Source organism: Heterocephalus glaber, unplaced genomic scaffold (genome assembly GCF_053883595.1).
Source record: "Heterocephalus glaber isolate CG9 unplaced genomic scaffold, H.glaber_assembly_v1.0 deba00001666, whole genome shotgun sequence".
NCBI lineage: Eukaryota > Metazoa > Chordata > Mammalia > Rodentia > Bathyergidae > Heterocephalus > Heterocephalus glaber.
In genome coordinates, this window is record NW_028258406.1 from 13037860 (window position 1) to 13053227 (window position 15368).

Here is a 15368-nt window from a genome sequence, read left to right on the forward strand (position 1 = left end):
TTTTAAGAAAATGTTTAAGAGAGTATTCATAATGTTATACACAGAAATAAAGTACAAATATATGTTTAAAACAACAAAACTTCTTAAAACATTGATCTGTTGTTCTTGGTAAAATTTACAACAAAACTAATTTAAAGTAAAGAGGCTTTACTTTTGTCAAAATAATTTTTTGTGTTCTCTACTGTCATTTGTTAGGTTTTGATTTTTTAGAAAAATTAAGCCTTAGGGAGTTAGGGTTTAGGTTATCTGTTTAAAGTTTTGCTTTACAATTCTCGTTACATAAACTTCTGTTAGTTATGTTATATCTCATTTTTAAGAGTTTAATTATCCTGGTATAATACTAGTCAATCATGATTGTTAACATGCTGTAAGAGTAACTAAATTGTTTCTCTAAATTGCTCTCATGTATTATTGCCTATGGTCAGTACCACCATATTGGCAAGAGCCATATTGTTTTTAGTCAATAAGAGACAGTCATGCTTTATTATAAAAATGTATCTTCGTAGTTGGTAAGATAAACATTAATTCTTGTACATTATGTTAAAATTTTTTACAGCTCCATCTTGTGTACTAAGACATTCTAAAGGTGTTATTATTAAACAGTAATTCTTGATCTTGGCATAAGTAAATTATGTGCTTTCTCCTAAATGGTAATTCACTTTGTTTTATAGGAAAAGGAGACTTAAGTCTATACTTAATGTGCCTTTCTAACAGAACTAACCTTTCACAAACAAATTAGCTTTCTTTAATTTACTTGGTCATTGTGTCTCTTAGTTTAAATCTGCTATACAGATTTGGTCTTATTAGCTTGTTCTACATCTGTTTGTAAGCTTTGTAACTATTGTTTGTCATAGTTCTAATGTAGAGTGTGCCTGTCACCAGCTGAATAGATGGAATTAGATGTTGCTCAGATTCAGCAGAAGGGGTTGTATGACATTGACTCTAATCATCTGTCATATCCCCTCCAACTCAGAACTTGTTCTGACCGACCATGGCCAGGAAAAGCCACCTCTACACTGAGGGACGCTGTCACAGATGGTTAATTGGCAATGGTGTCTAAGAGAATGCATTCAGAGATGTTGGAAGGGGTCAGTATCAAAGTCACCTCTGTCATCTGTACCAAAAATAGAGTACAGAGGTTGTGAAAAGAGGCCCTTGCACACCTAGAAAAAGTGAGATAGTGATTGTGGCAATAGGAGGCCCCCTCATCTCCTCAGAGCTAGTTAGGAATAAAGCATTTTTTCTTTTTTCACCATGCTTGTGTTTTGCTGGTACAAGGTAAGGGGTGTGGGTGGGTGGGAAGGTGAGCAGTATGGGTCTGAGCAGCAGTAACAAATACACTTAGCAAAAGCAGTTTCTACGTCCCTGTTACATAACTGATTCATTTTTCAGGTACTATACATGTACTCGAACTTACAGAAATCGCAGCACATTCTGATGTGCTGATAACCTGATTATGAATGTGCTAATAACCTGATTTTGTGTAACAACAACCAGATATATTATAGAGCTGGAAATAGTGGTGCATGCCTATAACTGTAGTACTCTGAGAGGTTGAGGCAGGAGGATCACAGGTTTGACCCCAGTTTGGGCAACTAAGTGACCTAGCAGGAAAATATCTCAAAATAAAAAAATTTAAAAAGAGTTGAAGATGTAACTCAGTTTGAAGGCCCTTGATTCTATCCTCAGTACCACCAAAAAAAGAAAGGAAAGTATCATAGAATTCATTTTATTTTATATTTTGTGGCCCTGTAGATCAAACCTAAGGCCTGTACCTGCTAGCCAAACACTCTACCTCTGAGCTGTATCCCCAACCCCTAGAATGTATCTTTTGCAGGCCTAGAAAATGTTAGCTGCTTTTCTAAACTATACACATTTGAATCATCAAAGAAAATGTTTCAAAAGTAAAACTTCTCTATTATGATTTGAATATGGTTTGTCCTCTGAAATGTAGTGCTGAAGTTTAATCTCCATTGTGGGGTGTTAAGAGAGTAAGAACTTAATTTCACTATAGTGCTTAAGGATAAGGCCTCTGGAAGTGGTTAGGATTTTGCTGAAGTCATCAGGGTGGCACCCCCTCACTGAATATTGGTGACTTAATGAGAAGAGGGAGAGACCAGTACACACTTGCACACATTTCCTGTCTTTTGCCATGTGACACCCTGAAGCACCTTAGGACCCTGCCAGCAAGAAGCGCATCACCAGATGTGGGCCCTTGCCTTTGGACCAGAACTCTCTGTGGTATTGTGATATTAACAGTAAAAGACTGCCCAAGGCAGCCTTGCAGATACTTAACAAGGGGGAAAAGAAGCCTCCCAGAGCATCTGCATTTACCTTGTACTGTCTCCAAATATGCATGTCGTCCATAACTATTATAGCCTATGCTGGGGAACAGTACATGTTTCTTTTTGAGTCACACACTGCCTGATTTCTTTTATTTCAGGAGTGTATTCTAATTTTCCCAAGTCAAACAAGTATTTCTGTTAAATTCTCAAATATACTGTGATGTGTGTCTAATTGAGCAATTTTAGACATTTAACCTGGTGATTGCCTAGTTGGTAGAAATGACTGTTCTTACGGAACTGATACTATGCCTGATTCACCATTTGCTTCTATATTGTCTTTTCAATGTCATTTTTCCTCACTCTGTTACTGGCAATTTAGCTTTAAAACATCATTTTTGAAAAAACATTCAAAACAAAAATCCAAGTGCATCTTCATGCTTGCAGCTGGATCAAAGAAAGTACTGTGTATATAAAAAAATTGATCCTCTTAGCCTGAGGAGCAAGATTGGAGTTTATATGTAAATGAGAAATGGCATAATGATAACATATATGGGGATTTTATTTTTAACTGTAGTAAAATAGAGAATATGTTAATGGAATTCTCAGATGCTTAAAGCAAATGAACCATCGTTATTAAAACGCCCCATTGACTTTTAGGTGTTATTTTATTTTAAAAAATTAAAGTCAAAGGTATGGTTCTGGATGAGCCACTTGCTCACACTTAAGAGTGACTTTTTTTTCCCTCTTGTTTTTTGAGGCAGGGTCTCACATTGTAGTTCAAGCTGGCCTTGAACTCACTATGTAGCTCAGGCTGGCCTTGAATTCTAGGTAATCTCCCTGCCTTAGCCTCTAAGTACTAGGATAACGGGTGAGCCATCACACCTGACTTCATTGGCTTGTACTTCCTGTTTATAACAGTTGAAATTAGAAGTGTAGTTTGTTTTACCTGTTTGGATCATTCACTTATCAAAGGTTAGGAGGAGTTGTTACTGTTTTATAGCACGCTAATTGGTATCTGAAAAGAAATTAATAGGCCTTTAAGTGAATTTAAAAATGCTAGGTAGTAGATTTATATTTTTTCCAGGAAGCAAAACATGTTATTTTAGGCCAATGAAAGTTTTAACTTAATTGTTTATACAGATAATGCCTTTTATTTTTTTGAAGCAAAACATTTATTGGTGCATTTTAGATAAACATAATGATAACATCATAGGGAATTTGTACCTGTACATGATATATTTTGCTTCTTCTTTTTTATCCATTCCCCTCCTTATTTACAAAAGCTTTCCATTTTTCCTTCTATTCTCTTTTTCTTGTCTGTTCTTTGCTGTCTACCTCCCCCTTCCCTTGTTCCCCTTCTCATTTAAACATTTTCTTCCCATTTCCCAATATCTGTTACACATTTTAGTCCTTATTTCCACTTTTGATTTCTTACACTATACAGACAATGTCTTAATAGTTCCATATACTTGATGAAAAAGACTTATTATCTTAGAGTGCAAAACTTGGTTGTGTAGTCTATGTGATTTTTTTTAAAATTTCAAATTAATTTTGACTTCCAAATATATTTTTGTTTGCTATCAGTTTTATATGTTGAAAAATGAAAGCTCTCCTAATGTAAGTTAATTAAAATACATTTAAAGAGATAATTCAGATACAATTCCCTTCCAGTAAGGAATTTAAATTCCAATATATAGAATGGTTCTAGATTAGCTGTGCTATACTTTGTCCTTTTAGTGTGATTAAGATTTGGTTCCTCAGTTTAGGTCATTTATTGAACATCCTTAACTACTCCAATGATCTACTCACTTTGGGTCTCTTTTGTTATTTTTAAAGTTGCAGTGCCTTTTGTTTTCCTCTTTATAAAGTTAGTTCTTTAGAAACAGGTTAATTCTTTTAATTTTATTAACAAATCAACTTTATTTTTTCTTACCGTATTGTTGAATGAAGAGTGAAATATATATGACAGGTCTCCTCACATGGTGTAGGAACTCAAAGATGAATGAGACACCTTTCTTGATTTTAGTGAGTTTCCTTGTCCCTCCTGCCCAGGGGTTCTGATGTTGGAGCTTGTGGACTTAAGGACTTCAGGGAAATCCATGAATCCCCTCAAATTGTACACCAAAAATGTGATATTATATATATTTGTGTGTTTCTGGGAGAATGGTTTATATATTTATTAGATTTTTAAGACTCTTGATATCTAGAAAAGCTAAGGGAGACAATACACCTAATTTAGTAGTATTCTAATAAAGATAAAATATATTATTATAAGGATAAAAATAAATATCTTTGGAAGATTAGCATAGATTAAGCTTCTCTTATAGTGACTGATATGTAGTGATAATTATGTCAGTGAAGGTCCTTGTAGTAATAGAAGGATAGTTGTTTTGAAAACAATTTAAAGAAGGGACTATTTGCAGATATGTAGGCATAGTTTACACCAAAGAAGGGTAATGGATCATTTAAGGACCAGCAAGAGTTAGGAACTGTGTTCCAGAATGCAGAATTTTAGGCATGGAGAAAGAGTGACCTAGCAAAACATGTTACCTGAGAGGAAACAAGGCAGGGAAGAGATGGAGGACTAAACTGCAATTATGTCTCTCTCCTCCAACCTTCATAGTTTTGCTGATGCTTTTGATATAGGACCTCCAAATGATATAGGTGAAATAATGTAACTCCTTACTTGTTAGATGTCAGATACACTGAGTTCATGTTCCCTAAAATCAAAGAATGAATTCTAAGGAAGAATGGAGGTTAAGAGTAGGAAATATTTATTGAGAGAAAGCTCCTGAGAGGGACAGGAGGGGACCTGAATGGACCCCACATCACAGGAGAAGTTTTATAAAGCAAAATCATGAGGTGGGTACAATGTGGGACAAGATTATGATCAACCAATAAGATTACAAGTATACCGGCTTAGGTAATACTGATCCAATGGGGAAGCAAGTCACATAGCAAATGTACATGGAAAGAACAAAGAACTTTTTTAGGAAAAGATGGATTCGGAGGTCTTGGTTACCCACCAAGGGTGACTGATGTCTATCTAGATTTTTATTAGATCAGGTGTTACCACTTATCTTGTCTTTTGGGGAAATATGTAGACCTGGTCATTTTGTCTTTATCTTGAGGCCTGGCCTTAAACTGATGTGCCTCCCATCACAGTTGTAATGTGTTTTCTTTTGCACTGACTGGAGGGCCCAGCCCTATCTGATTGCCTGATATCCATAATACTTTCTCTTGCTGCAGAAAGTAGAGAGCAAGTACTGGATAATATCATCCTTAGAAATAAGGGGAAGCAGAAACACAAAACTAAACAAAATGGAAAAAGGACCTATGGGGACAAATAAGGAGGGATTGGTTTGACAAATAAGTGAGTGGTCAGTTTATTTGAATTAAGTTCAATTTTTCTTATTAAACACAGCTTAGCTTTACATATTGGTAAAGTAAAAAATGAGCAAATGCCTTTGATTTAATATTTTCCCATATAAATGGTTTTAGTCTTTGAAATAAAAATCATTTGGGAATTGTAACATTCATGAGACTGCTATTTCTCTTGTATGTTTTGAATAGTTAAATTAGTAAAATGAAGCAAGAATTATTATTCTATAAAAGCTTGAAATTAGAGTAACTCAACTTTTAAAAGACTTGTATTTTAAAAGATTTTTTGTTTTGTTTTGTTTTGTTTGTTTTTTTAAGGTAGGGTCTTTCAATGTAGTTCAGGTTGTCCTTGAACTCACTATGTAGCCCAGGCTGGCTTTGAACTCAAAGATCCTCCAGCTTCAGCCTCCCAATTGCTGGAATTACAGGCATGCACCGCCACGCCCATCTTAAAAGTGCTTTTTTAGGGGCCAGGGATTTAGCTCAGTGGTTCCGGCTCCTGCCTCACAAGCACAAGGACCCAAGTTCAATCCCCGGTACCAAAAAAAAAAGTACTTTTTTGCCATGTAAGAAGTTAGAGGGTTTGACGTAGAGAACACTAGTTCACTTTCTAAACTATACCTCAAAAATCATGTTGCAACCAGGTTTGGTAGCACAGGCCTGTAATCCCAGGTACTCCCAATGGTGAGGCAGGAGATTTGAGGCCAATCAGAGCAATTTAGTGAGATCCTGTCACTAATAACAAGGGCTGGGCCTATAGCTCATTGAGTTGTCCCTCTGTTTAATCCTCAGCACCAAAACAAACAAACCACTTTGCAAAAGGAATGGGGAGGTGAAATAACCTTGCAAAAGGGCAAGGGGAGGGAATAAGTTATATTTTCAAGCAAGCAGCTCCTGTTAGACTTCCTTCCTTTGTGCATGAAGAGCTCTGGGTTTCTCAGAGAGAAATACTGCATGCTACAGTTAAAACACCTTCCAGGAGCTGCCTTTTCTGACCTGATGTTTCCCATTATGGAGTCATCCCTTGAAGGCTTGAGCTTTGATTTCCTAAGACTAGGCGTGTATTTCCTTTCAGAACTTGAAGGCAGACAGCTGAAGAGCTTTTTGATTTTAACATCCCTTGAGTCTTAGCCTCCTCCTTAAGGATTTCTACACCAATGTGAAATATATCCATTCTGTTCTCTAGTGGGGTCATTGTAGCTTTTTAAAAAAATCTTTGCTGAATTTTACGAATTTACTTCTTTCACCACAAATTAGACAAAAATGTTTCTGTAGTTTTGTTTAATTCTGTATCCATCAGAATTTTTTTGGCTTCAAGTGCCTAAAAACTGAAAATATAGTAACTCGGAGATAAAACTTTTATTTTACCTCATATACATAGGAATAATCCAGGTATACTAAGACACCTCCATGGTGGAATAGGAGTGGGAAGGATAAAGTCTCCTTTCATCTCGTCCTTTATTTTCTAGAGGGCTGATTCAGGTTTAATATCTTTCCAACTAGCAGGAAGGTAAGTGGAAAATAAGGGTATTTTCTCCTTCTCTCCCTTTCTGAGGATTTAAGAATTGCACATACTACTCTGCCTGTGTCCCACGGGCCAACACTTATTTAATATAGCTTTAAAAAAAACTAATGATTTCAAGTTCGACTCCCACCTAGACAACTTAGCATGATCTTGTCTCAGAATAAAAATGAATAGGAATGTATCTCAGTAATAGAGTGCCCTATGTCTGATCCCACTACCACCAAAAAGAAAAAAAAAAAGTCTGAAGGAGACTTGGAATACATGTTTGACTAAAAATGGAATATCTACCTGGCTAAAAATAAAAAGCCCTGACTCTATAGAAGAAAAAGAATAGGGGGGGCAACTGTTGATCATAAATCATTTTTTATTGTAAGTAGAATATTTTTGTATAACCAATTTTAAATATTTTTTAGAATTGGCTTATAACCTTAGTCTGATGTTATGAATTCTGGCTCATATTTTATTTTTTTTAAATCTATTCTAAAAGGGTAGAAAATTAAGTAATTTATAATTTTTATTGATTTTTCAAAGTTCTGTTTCTTTCCTAAAAATGCTTCTAAAATTTTACTAAAATTTCAGTTATGGCAATTACAGTTGAGCATTGTAAATGTAAAATATTGAGAAAATATGCTTTTATCTCTATGGAAGGTAAATATATTAAACCCACTATTAAGAATAGTCTATAGAAAACATTTTATTTTTTTTCCAGATGAGAATTTTTTAAAACATTTCATTATTTTATTTTTAATTTATTTTTTCATTTTTGAGACAGGGCCTCATTATGTAGTTGAGGCTGGCCTTAAACTCACTATGTAGCCCAGGATGGCCTCAACTCCTAGCAATCCTACCTCAGTGCTAGAATACAGGCATGCACCACCATATCTTGCTCAAAACATCTTAGCAATAGGTTATATGAAAGCTCTTGCTGAAGATGCATTCAAATACATAAAAATTTAGAATTAGTTTTGCTCACTGAAAAGTAGTTGCTAAAGAAAACAGCAGATACGGTAGAGACTGCAGATTTTGAATTCTCTTCGTCATGGAGTTTGAAGAAAATTCACATTTGATATGATTACCCTCATTGTTAAAAAATGATTTACTTTTAAAACCTTCTATGTACCACTATGTGATAATATTTTTTCTTCCACAGGCAAGAAATTTAATAGCTGTGGGACTAGGAGTTGCAGCCCTTGGATTTGCGGGTAAGATAGAGAAAACATGTCAATATATGTGCAGGAGAAATAGATCCAAATAGCCTCTGTAAGGATTCAGGAGTAGATCCTTTGTATTCTGAAGTTTTTGGTTTTCAGACATTATATATTCTCATTCTTTCTACATTTATAGTTATTGGACATTAGTCAGTGAAGCAAAATCTAGATAAAACTGTGAAAACAATGATACATGAGTTAGGACAACAAACCCCAGTAATAGCTGGCATTTCTTTTTTTGTAGTTTGAGCTATACAAATCTTTAATATGATACAATCTAAGTGCTAGGCGTTCCTTTATGCTCCCCATATTTCTTTTTTCTTGCAGATAGGTTTATGTGTTTCAAGCTGTCGGTTCTTTCTGATAAACATAGTTATTCCCTGATTTATTACTTCATCTTTTACCATACTAACATGATTTTTTGGATAAATCCAGGAGAATTTTTCACTGCCAGAATTATCTTCTTTTAAAAATAGCTATAAATATTAAAAATAAAATTGCTAATTTAATCATTAAGTTATAGTTTTTGTTTATTCCCTAATTAAATGCTAATTGAGAATATTTCCTGTTGATATTTACTTTTTTGTTTCTGAATTGTATGGATTTGATCTTGTTAATTGGATCTTTTAGGGGAAGCTGTATTCCATTGTGGTTATGTGGAGTTGTTTTCCAATAGAAAAATAACAAATACGGTTTTATTTTGTTTTATAGAATATTTAATTTCATCAATTTCTCATTTAAAGCACTTTAATAATTAGATCTTTAAAATCAAGAAGATTAGTGATTCAGAGCCTCATAATCATTTTGCCAAGAGGGCCTTGCACCAATTATATAACTGTAATTAACTAATTCTGAAGTTTGATAAGAATATCATGTCTCAAAGGGAATTTTAACAAACTTGCCCATAAATATAAAACAACATTACTGTTTTTGTAATAGAATATGCATAGTTATTAACAAATGCAATGTAAGATTTTCATTTTACATTAGAGAAAGAGGTTGTACTTATTCTAGATCTTTCAAAAAATGACAAGAATTGATGTGTATAATCTGTGCAGACCATACTGTTACCAAATTCATGTACTAATTAGAATACCACGTCTCTTCTAGAGCCAAGTAAAACTGAATACTAGAATTGCTTTTTACTTTAGAGGTAACTCCATTAAAAGCACTCCTATATCATTTATACCATAAATATCATTGTAAAAAGCAATACTATTAATCATTTTAATACCATGAGTATCTTTTATACATAAAGGACTTTCTGTGTACAGGTTTTTTTAGAGTACTTAGGATGGGTTTTTTTATACCCCCTTATATTTGTAGAAATATAAAATATACAAACACTGACAATTTCCAGTGTTATGATCATGAACTACAATGTGATAAATTTAATGGCTACTAAAATGAAATTCTTTCCTCTATTAGTGATTTAGAAATTTTTAAAACTATGACTTTTTAGTAAATTTTGAAATATTTATTGAAATAGAATATATAAAAAGTCATTAAATGTTAAACACCTCAAAGGTATTGATTGACACTGATTATAAAAAATATATTTGCATTTATTTCTTTTACTCTTCAGGTCGCTATGCATTTCAGATCTGGAAACCTCTAGAACAAGTAATCACACAAACTGCAAGGAACATTTCATCTCCTGTAAGTTAAATGTATCTTTAGTTAGAACACTTACGTCATATTTGTATGTCATATTTAAAATTAACTTTCCAGTCATATTTGTATGAAATTTAACTTTCCAGTCTCTGTAGACATTTGCTTCATTATATCATTTGTGATTTGCTTAATTTATTGATTTACTCATAAGTTTCTTGGTCACATTTTTATATATAAACCTTATTCTTAGTTCTGAAAGCTAATTATTATATTCCAATTAGTAGTAATGTACCAACTTTTAGTTAACCTTTTTTCCCATTGTAACTCCACTGTTCATTTATTCAGTAAACATTTTAATGAATATGCACAATATACCACTCCCTGTGTCAGGAGCTGAGAATAGCTGGTGAACAAAACAGAAATGGTCTCTAACCCCATGGAATTTAATCAGGACTTCATTTCCTCTTAAAATTTGAAACTAGTTCCCTTGAAATTCTATAGGACTGTAATACACATTCATCTACCAGCATTATAGATATTCTAATGTGCTGAATTTAAGTAGAGAATGAGTGATAGTAGATATCCAGAAAGTTAGAGTATGAACTGTGATTTGTCGTTACTGAAGACAATACAAAAAAACACCACTGGACTACCGCAACATAAACAGTGATTTCTGGGTAATAGAGATAGATCTGGAGAGATCAGCTTGGCTTGCAGCAAGTGAGAATGAGTAACTTGTTTGAGCAAAGCCATTACAGGCTTGTAGGGCTTAATCAGCCAAGAACAGTGACAGGAAGACATACTGACAAATTATTAAACCCGGTCCAAAAGAACTGCAAGAGATTTTCAAACTAGTAAATATATTTCTATGACAGGCAATATATGTTTATTTTCTGTTTTCCTATTTATATTTTATATGAATAAAGTATTACTAGGTATTCAGCATGCATTCAGTAAACATTCATTGAGCACCTAGTACATGCCAGCCATTGTAGGAAGTGGGAGTCATGGACCAGACAAAGACATTTTCCTCTAGAACCTTACATTTTACATTTTAGCAGAGAAATAAATAAATGAAGCAAGATATGTAATATCTAAAAGTGTTAAGTGCTTTTAACCAAATCAGGGTAAGTGATTAAAGAATAACAGCAGAGAGGAGTCTTTATATTAGATAGGCCAAATAAGACCTCCGTCTTAGTTACTTTTCTCATTGCTGAGACAAAATACCTGACACCCAAAGTTAAAGGAGAAAAGATTTATTTAGCTCACAGTTCGTAGAAGTTTCAGTTCATAGTTGGCTGACTCAAGGCAGGGTGGCATGGCAGAGGAGAAACAGTTCATGGTGGGCAGCAAGCAGCAGAGAACCAAGGAATCAGCAAGGGAGGACAGCAACCCTCTTTCTGTCTCTTATATTCTGTCCAGTCCACACACCCTTAGGGCAGGCAGCACTCACACCCATGGTGGGCCTTTACATTATCGACACCCAGAACTGTACCAAACCAATCAGTGGACTAATTCAGTAATCACACACCGTTGATCTTAGCATCACATACTTAATCCTGCTATCACATACTTAATCCTGCTGTCACATACTCTAGATCCAGCCACCTCTGAAAAGCCCCACCTATGACTGTATGAGGCTTTGGGGGGACATCTAGACACAAGCCGTAACAGCCTCTCTCAGAAGGAAGCAGGCCATGCCAGCAGCTGAAGAAAGTGCTTTCTAGGTTGTAGGAACACAGCAATGAATTTAGCCAGGGTAACCAATGGAGTCTGTCATGGGAATAATAATACCTTGGGCCCACATCCCTTAGAGTAGTGATGGTGAACCTTTTAGAGCTCTCAAGGATACACACAGCCCGCCACAACACTGTGCCATAGATTTGCCACCATTGCCTTAGGGCCTAATAGAGTGAAAAAAAAATTAACATTTTACTCTATGTGTGATGTAAAGAAAGCCTGTGGAAGATTTTTGAGCAGTGAGAGCAGTATGATTTGCATTTTAAGTTGTCTACCCACTGCAGAGAGGGTAGATGAGAGTGAGCCCAGAGTAAAAGGTTTGAAACCAGCTAAGAGGTAATTGTAATATGATAGTGTTGGAATAGAATAATAACAATGGAAATGGCGACATAATTATTTAAATTAATGTTATTTATGCCTTCCCATGTTTGTCAGTGGAGGGAGAGAATTTTATAAATTCTTTCCCTTCTGGTATAATGATCTTTAGCAGATATAGGTACACCATAAATACAAAACCCCAAAACTTTGTGGAACAACTGTATTATTTAACATAGTAAAGGAGGAAAGAGCAAGGAAATGACAAAACTTTTGCAGATGCTCATAGGTAAGGCAGGGTAGATTGTAATAGGTATACCAGTCCTGGAATCTGTATTTCTTAAGAAGAAATTAATAGTTTACCACTCTCTTTTTCTTTTTTTGGGTCTGAAGGTAAGAAACATAGCATGGCTTTTGATAAATCTGATTCCAACTTTCTATTCACAGGGTACTACTTTATCAGTTTACAATGAAACATCTTAGAATATCTTTTTTTTTTTTTTTTTTTGGTAAAAGATCTTAGAATATCTTAATCATCATCATAATTATACCCTCCTCGAAGACATAAGTTTTAAAGGCAATTCCTTAAATACTAATCACTCCAGAGAAACTGAGAAATGAAATATGTGCATACTTTGTCTTCACACTAATGATTCCCAAATGTCAAACTTCATAAATGCAGCATTTACAATTTTTTGATTTACCATATTAATTTTTGAACCAAATGGGATTACTAAAAAAAAAAAAAAACCGAAATATAATTCTGTATCACAATAAATCTCTGTCATTCAGAGGGGAATGTTCAAGGCTGTAGTTCCAGTGAGTTCTGTTTCTCTGTTTGTTGTTCTTTGTACTTTATTTGCATCCTTTAAGTTTTGACATCTTCTTAAATTTCATCATTCTCTTTCTCATTACTCCCCCTGCCCCCATTTTGCTGGAATACTGCCTAGTTTGTTTATATGGCATACATGGATTTAAATGTTTTAAATTCTCTGTTAAATAGTGTGTTACTTTTATTCTTACTGTTAATCATCACTTGGGGCTCCTTGAATCTAGTTGAGCCACCATGAGAGGAGTACAGAAATCTCTGCTGAGACCACACCTCAGTACCCATATTCCTTCATTCCTGCATATGCATAGCCAAATTTTATACTCCTGGTCTTCTTACATTGTAGACAGCCTGTTGTATTGGTTTTCTTTTGCTATTCATTTTGGGGTTTTAGTTTTTTGGTAATGCTTTTTCTTTTAGCTCAAAAAGTTTTTAAAATTTTTTCTTTATTGATGTTCTGAAATTTCACAAGAATTCATAATGAACTGTTACTTATTTGAAAGTTCTCTTTTATTCTGTAATATTTCTTGTACTTTTCTTTATTTCTTCTCTCCGTTATCTCTCTTCTCTGAATGAAGAACTTCTATTAGAAAGTTGTTGGACCCCTGAGTCTGTTCTCTATGTCTTAGCATTTTGTCTCTTTATTTCTTGTTTTGTTTTGTGGTTTTGAGACAGGATCTCACTATATAGTTCAGGTTAGCCTTGAACTCACTAGGTAGCCCAGGCTGTCCTTGAACTTAGTGATCCTCCTGCCTCAACCTACTGAGTGCTGGAATTATAAGCATACACCACCATATTAGGCTTTTATTTTCTATTTTCTTATCTTTTTGGCTCCACATTCTACATTTCCATAGCTTATTTTTCAGATCACTAGGTTGGCCATTCTATTATTTAATCCATCTGAATATTATACATCAGTAACTTTAATTTTCAGTAATACTTTCTTGTTTGTTTTCATAGCAACCTATTTTTAAAAAATGAATATACTGTCTTTTTGAATAGCTCTAAAGACACTATCTAGAATTTTGCCAAATTCTTGTTTTCTAATTTATCTCCTTTTTCCAAAGCCAATTGTCATTTGATTGTTTTTGTGATTCGTTTATTTTTTCCCTCCATTATACTAGATTTGCACAAAATGTCTGATGATCCTTGGTTGTTGTTTCATATTTGTGAGGACTAAATAGATTTATCTGAGTTTTAGCGGGCCTTTCTTAAGCATTTTGACAGACTTCAATGGTTTGATTGATTGAGAGGATTGACTGTAGGCTCTGAGTACATAGGTGGCCTTTTTTTCTTTTTTTCCTGGTACCTGGGATCTAACTCAGGGCCTTGCACTTGTGAGGCAGGTGTGGTGCCACTGAGCTAAATCCCTGGATAGGTGGGCTTTTCAGTAGGTGTGTCTTCCAAAGCCAGGAGACCAAAGACAGGCTTGGGACTTTCAGAGTCCAGGAGAGGTCAAGCACGTATTTCTTCTTGACATTTGATCACCTCCCTGGCCTTCTGAGTTCTTTGATTCTTCTAGGATCTACCATCCAGAGTGAAGTTCATCTTAGGCATATGATAGGTGTTAGGCATCGTATGCTCTTTATTAATATAGTAGGGGTGGCCTGTTTCTGCTGTTCTGGCTAATTTACTGTCATTTCTTTTTTTCTTTTTTTAAAATCTGAATTTAGTGCTCTTGGTTTCCTGAGAAGAGTTTCTACTTCTTGTCCTAGGGGATGCTGTGATTTTTCCATAGTATGTGCAGTTGTGCCTGTTTTTTTTTAATCTTCCAGGATTTATTTAGACTTCCTGGTTTGCTGCTTGTCCCATTTCTTGTTTTCTAGGACCATTATGAATTTTTTCTATGGAAAACATTTTTCTCATTTCAAAGATACTTTGGAAAGCATTCAGTTTTCTCTTTTGAACTAAGGTCCTTTTGCTTACTTTTTAAATGTATTGATGTATATTGTTGACTTAGCTAATGTCTAATTATCCCTAATTTTGGGAGGGGGGCTGAGTCATTTATCTTCTTTAAAACATTTAATTTTTTTTTTTTCTTTTTGAGACAGGGTTTCCTATGTAGTTTAAGCTTGCCCTGAACTATGTAGCTCAGAGTATTCTTGAATTTGTGCCGATCCTCCTGCCTTAGCCTCCCAAGTGCTGAGATTACAGACACGCACCTCCATGCTTGGCAAGGCATTCATTTGTTTTATTTGTGAATTTATCTTTTTATTTGAGTACAGTTTTTAAAAACTGGGCTTCTATTATTGGTCAGGTGAGAATCATGGGAAAATATACTAATTAAAATCATCCTGTGACTATAAAGCAAGTAAGTTTTATAAATAATAATATTTTATAGTTAATGGTAAATGTATTTCTTATGCTAAAACTATAAAATGATATAATTCTTATCTGGTTATCTTAGATGACTTTTTTTTTTTTAAACAGGGTCTTGCTATGTAGCCCAGGCTGGCCTTGAGCTCACTATT

The 15368-nt window shown here is 34.5% G+C and overlaps 1 protein-coding gene across 2 annotated transcripts in view; it reads left to right on the forward strand.

Annotated features, from left to right (window-relative positions):
- Dnajc15 (DnaJ heat shock protein family (Hsp40) member C15) overlaps positions 1–15368 on the forward strand; it is a 119149-nt gene that overhangs the window by 58511 nt on the left and 45270 nt on the right. For both annotated transcript variants that reach the window (XM_087197316.1, XM_004844243.4), the window contains 2 exons: positions 8342–8393; positions 9985–10058. In XM_087197316.1, the coding sequence (XP_087053442.1) occupies positions 8342–8393; positions 9985–10058 (126 nt within the window). The remainder of the gene's footprint in view (positions 1–8341; positions 8394–9984; positions 10059–15368) is intronic.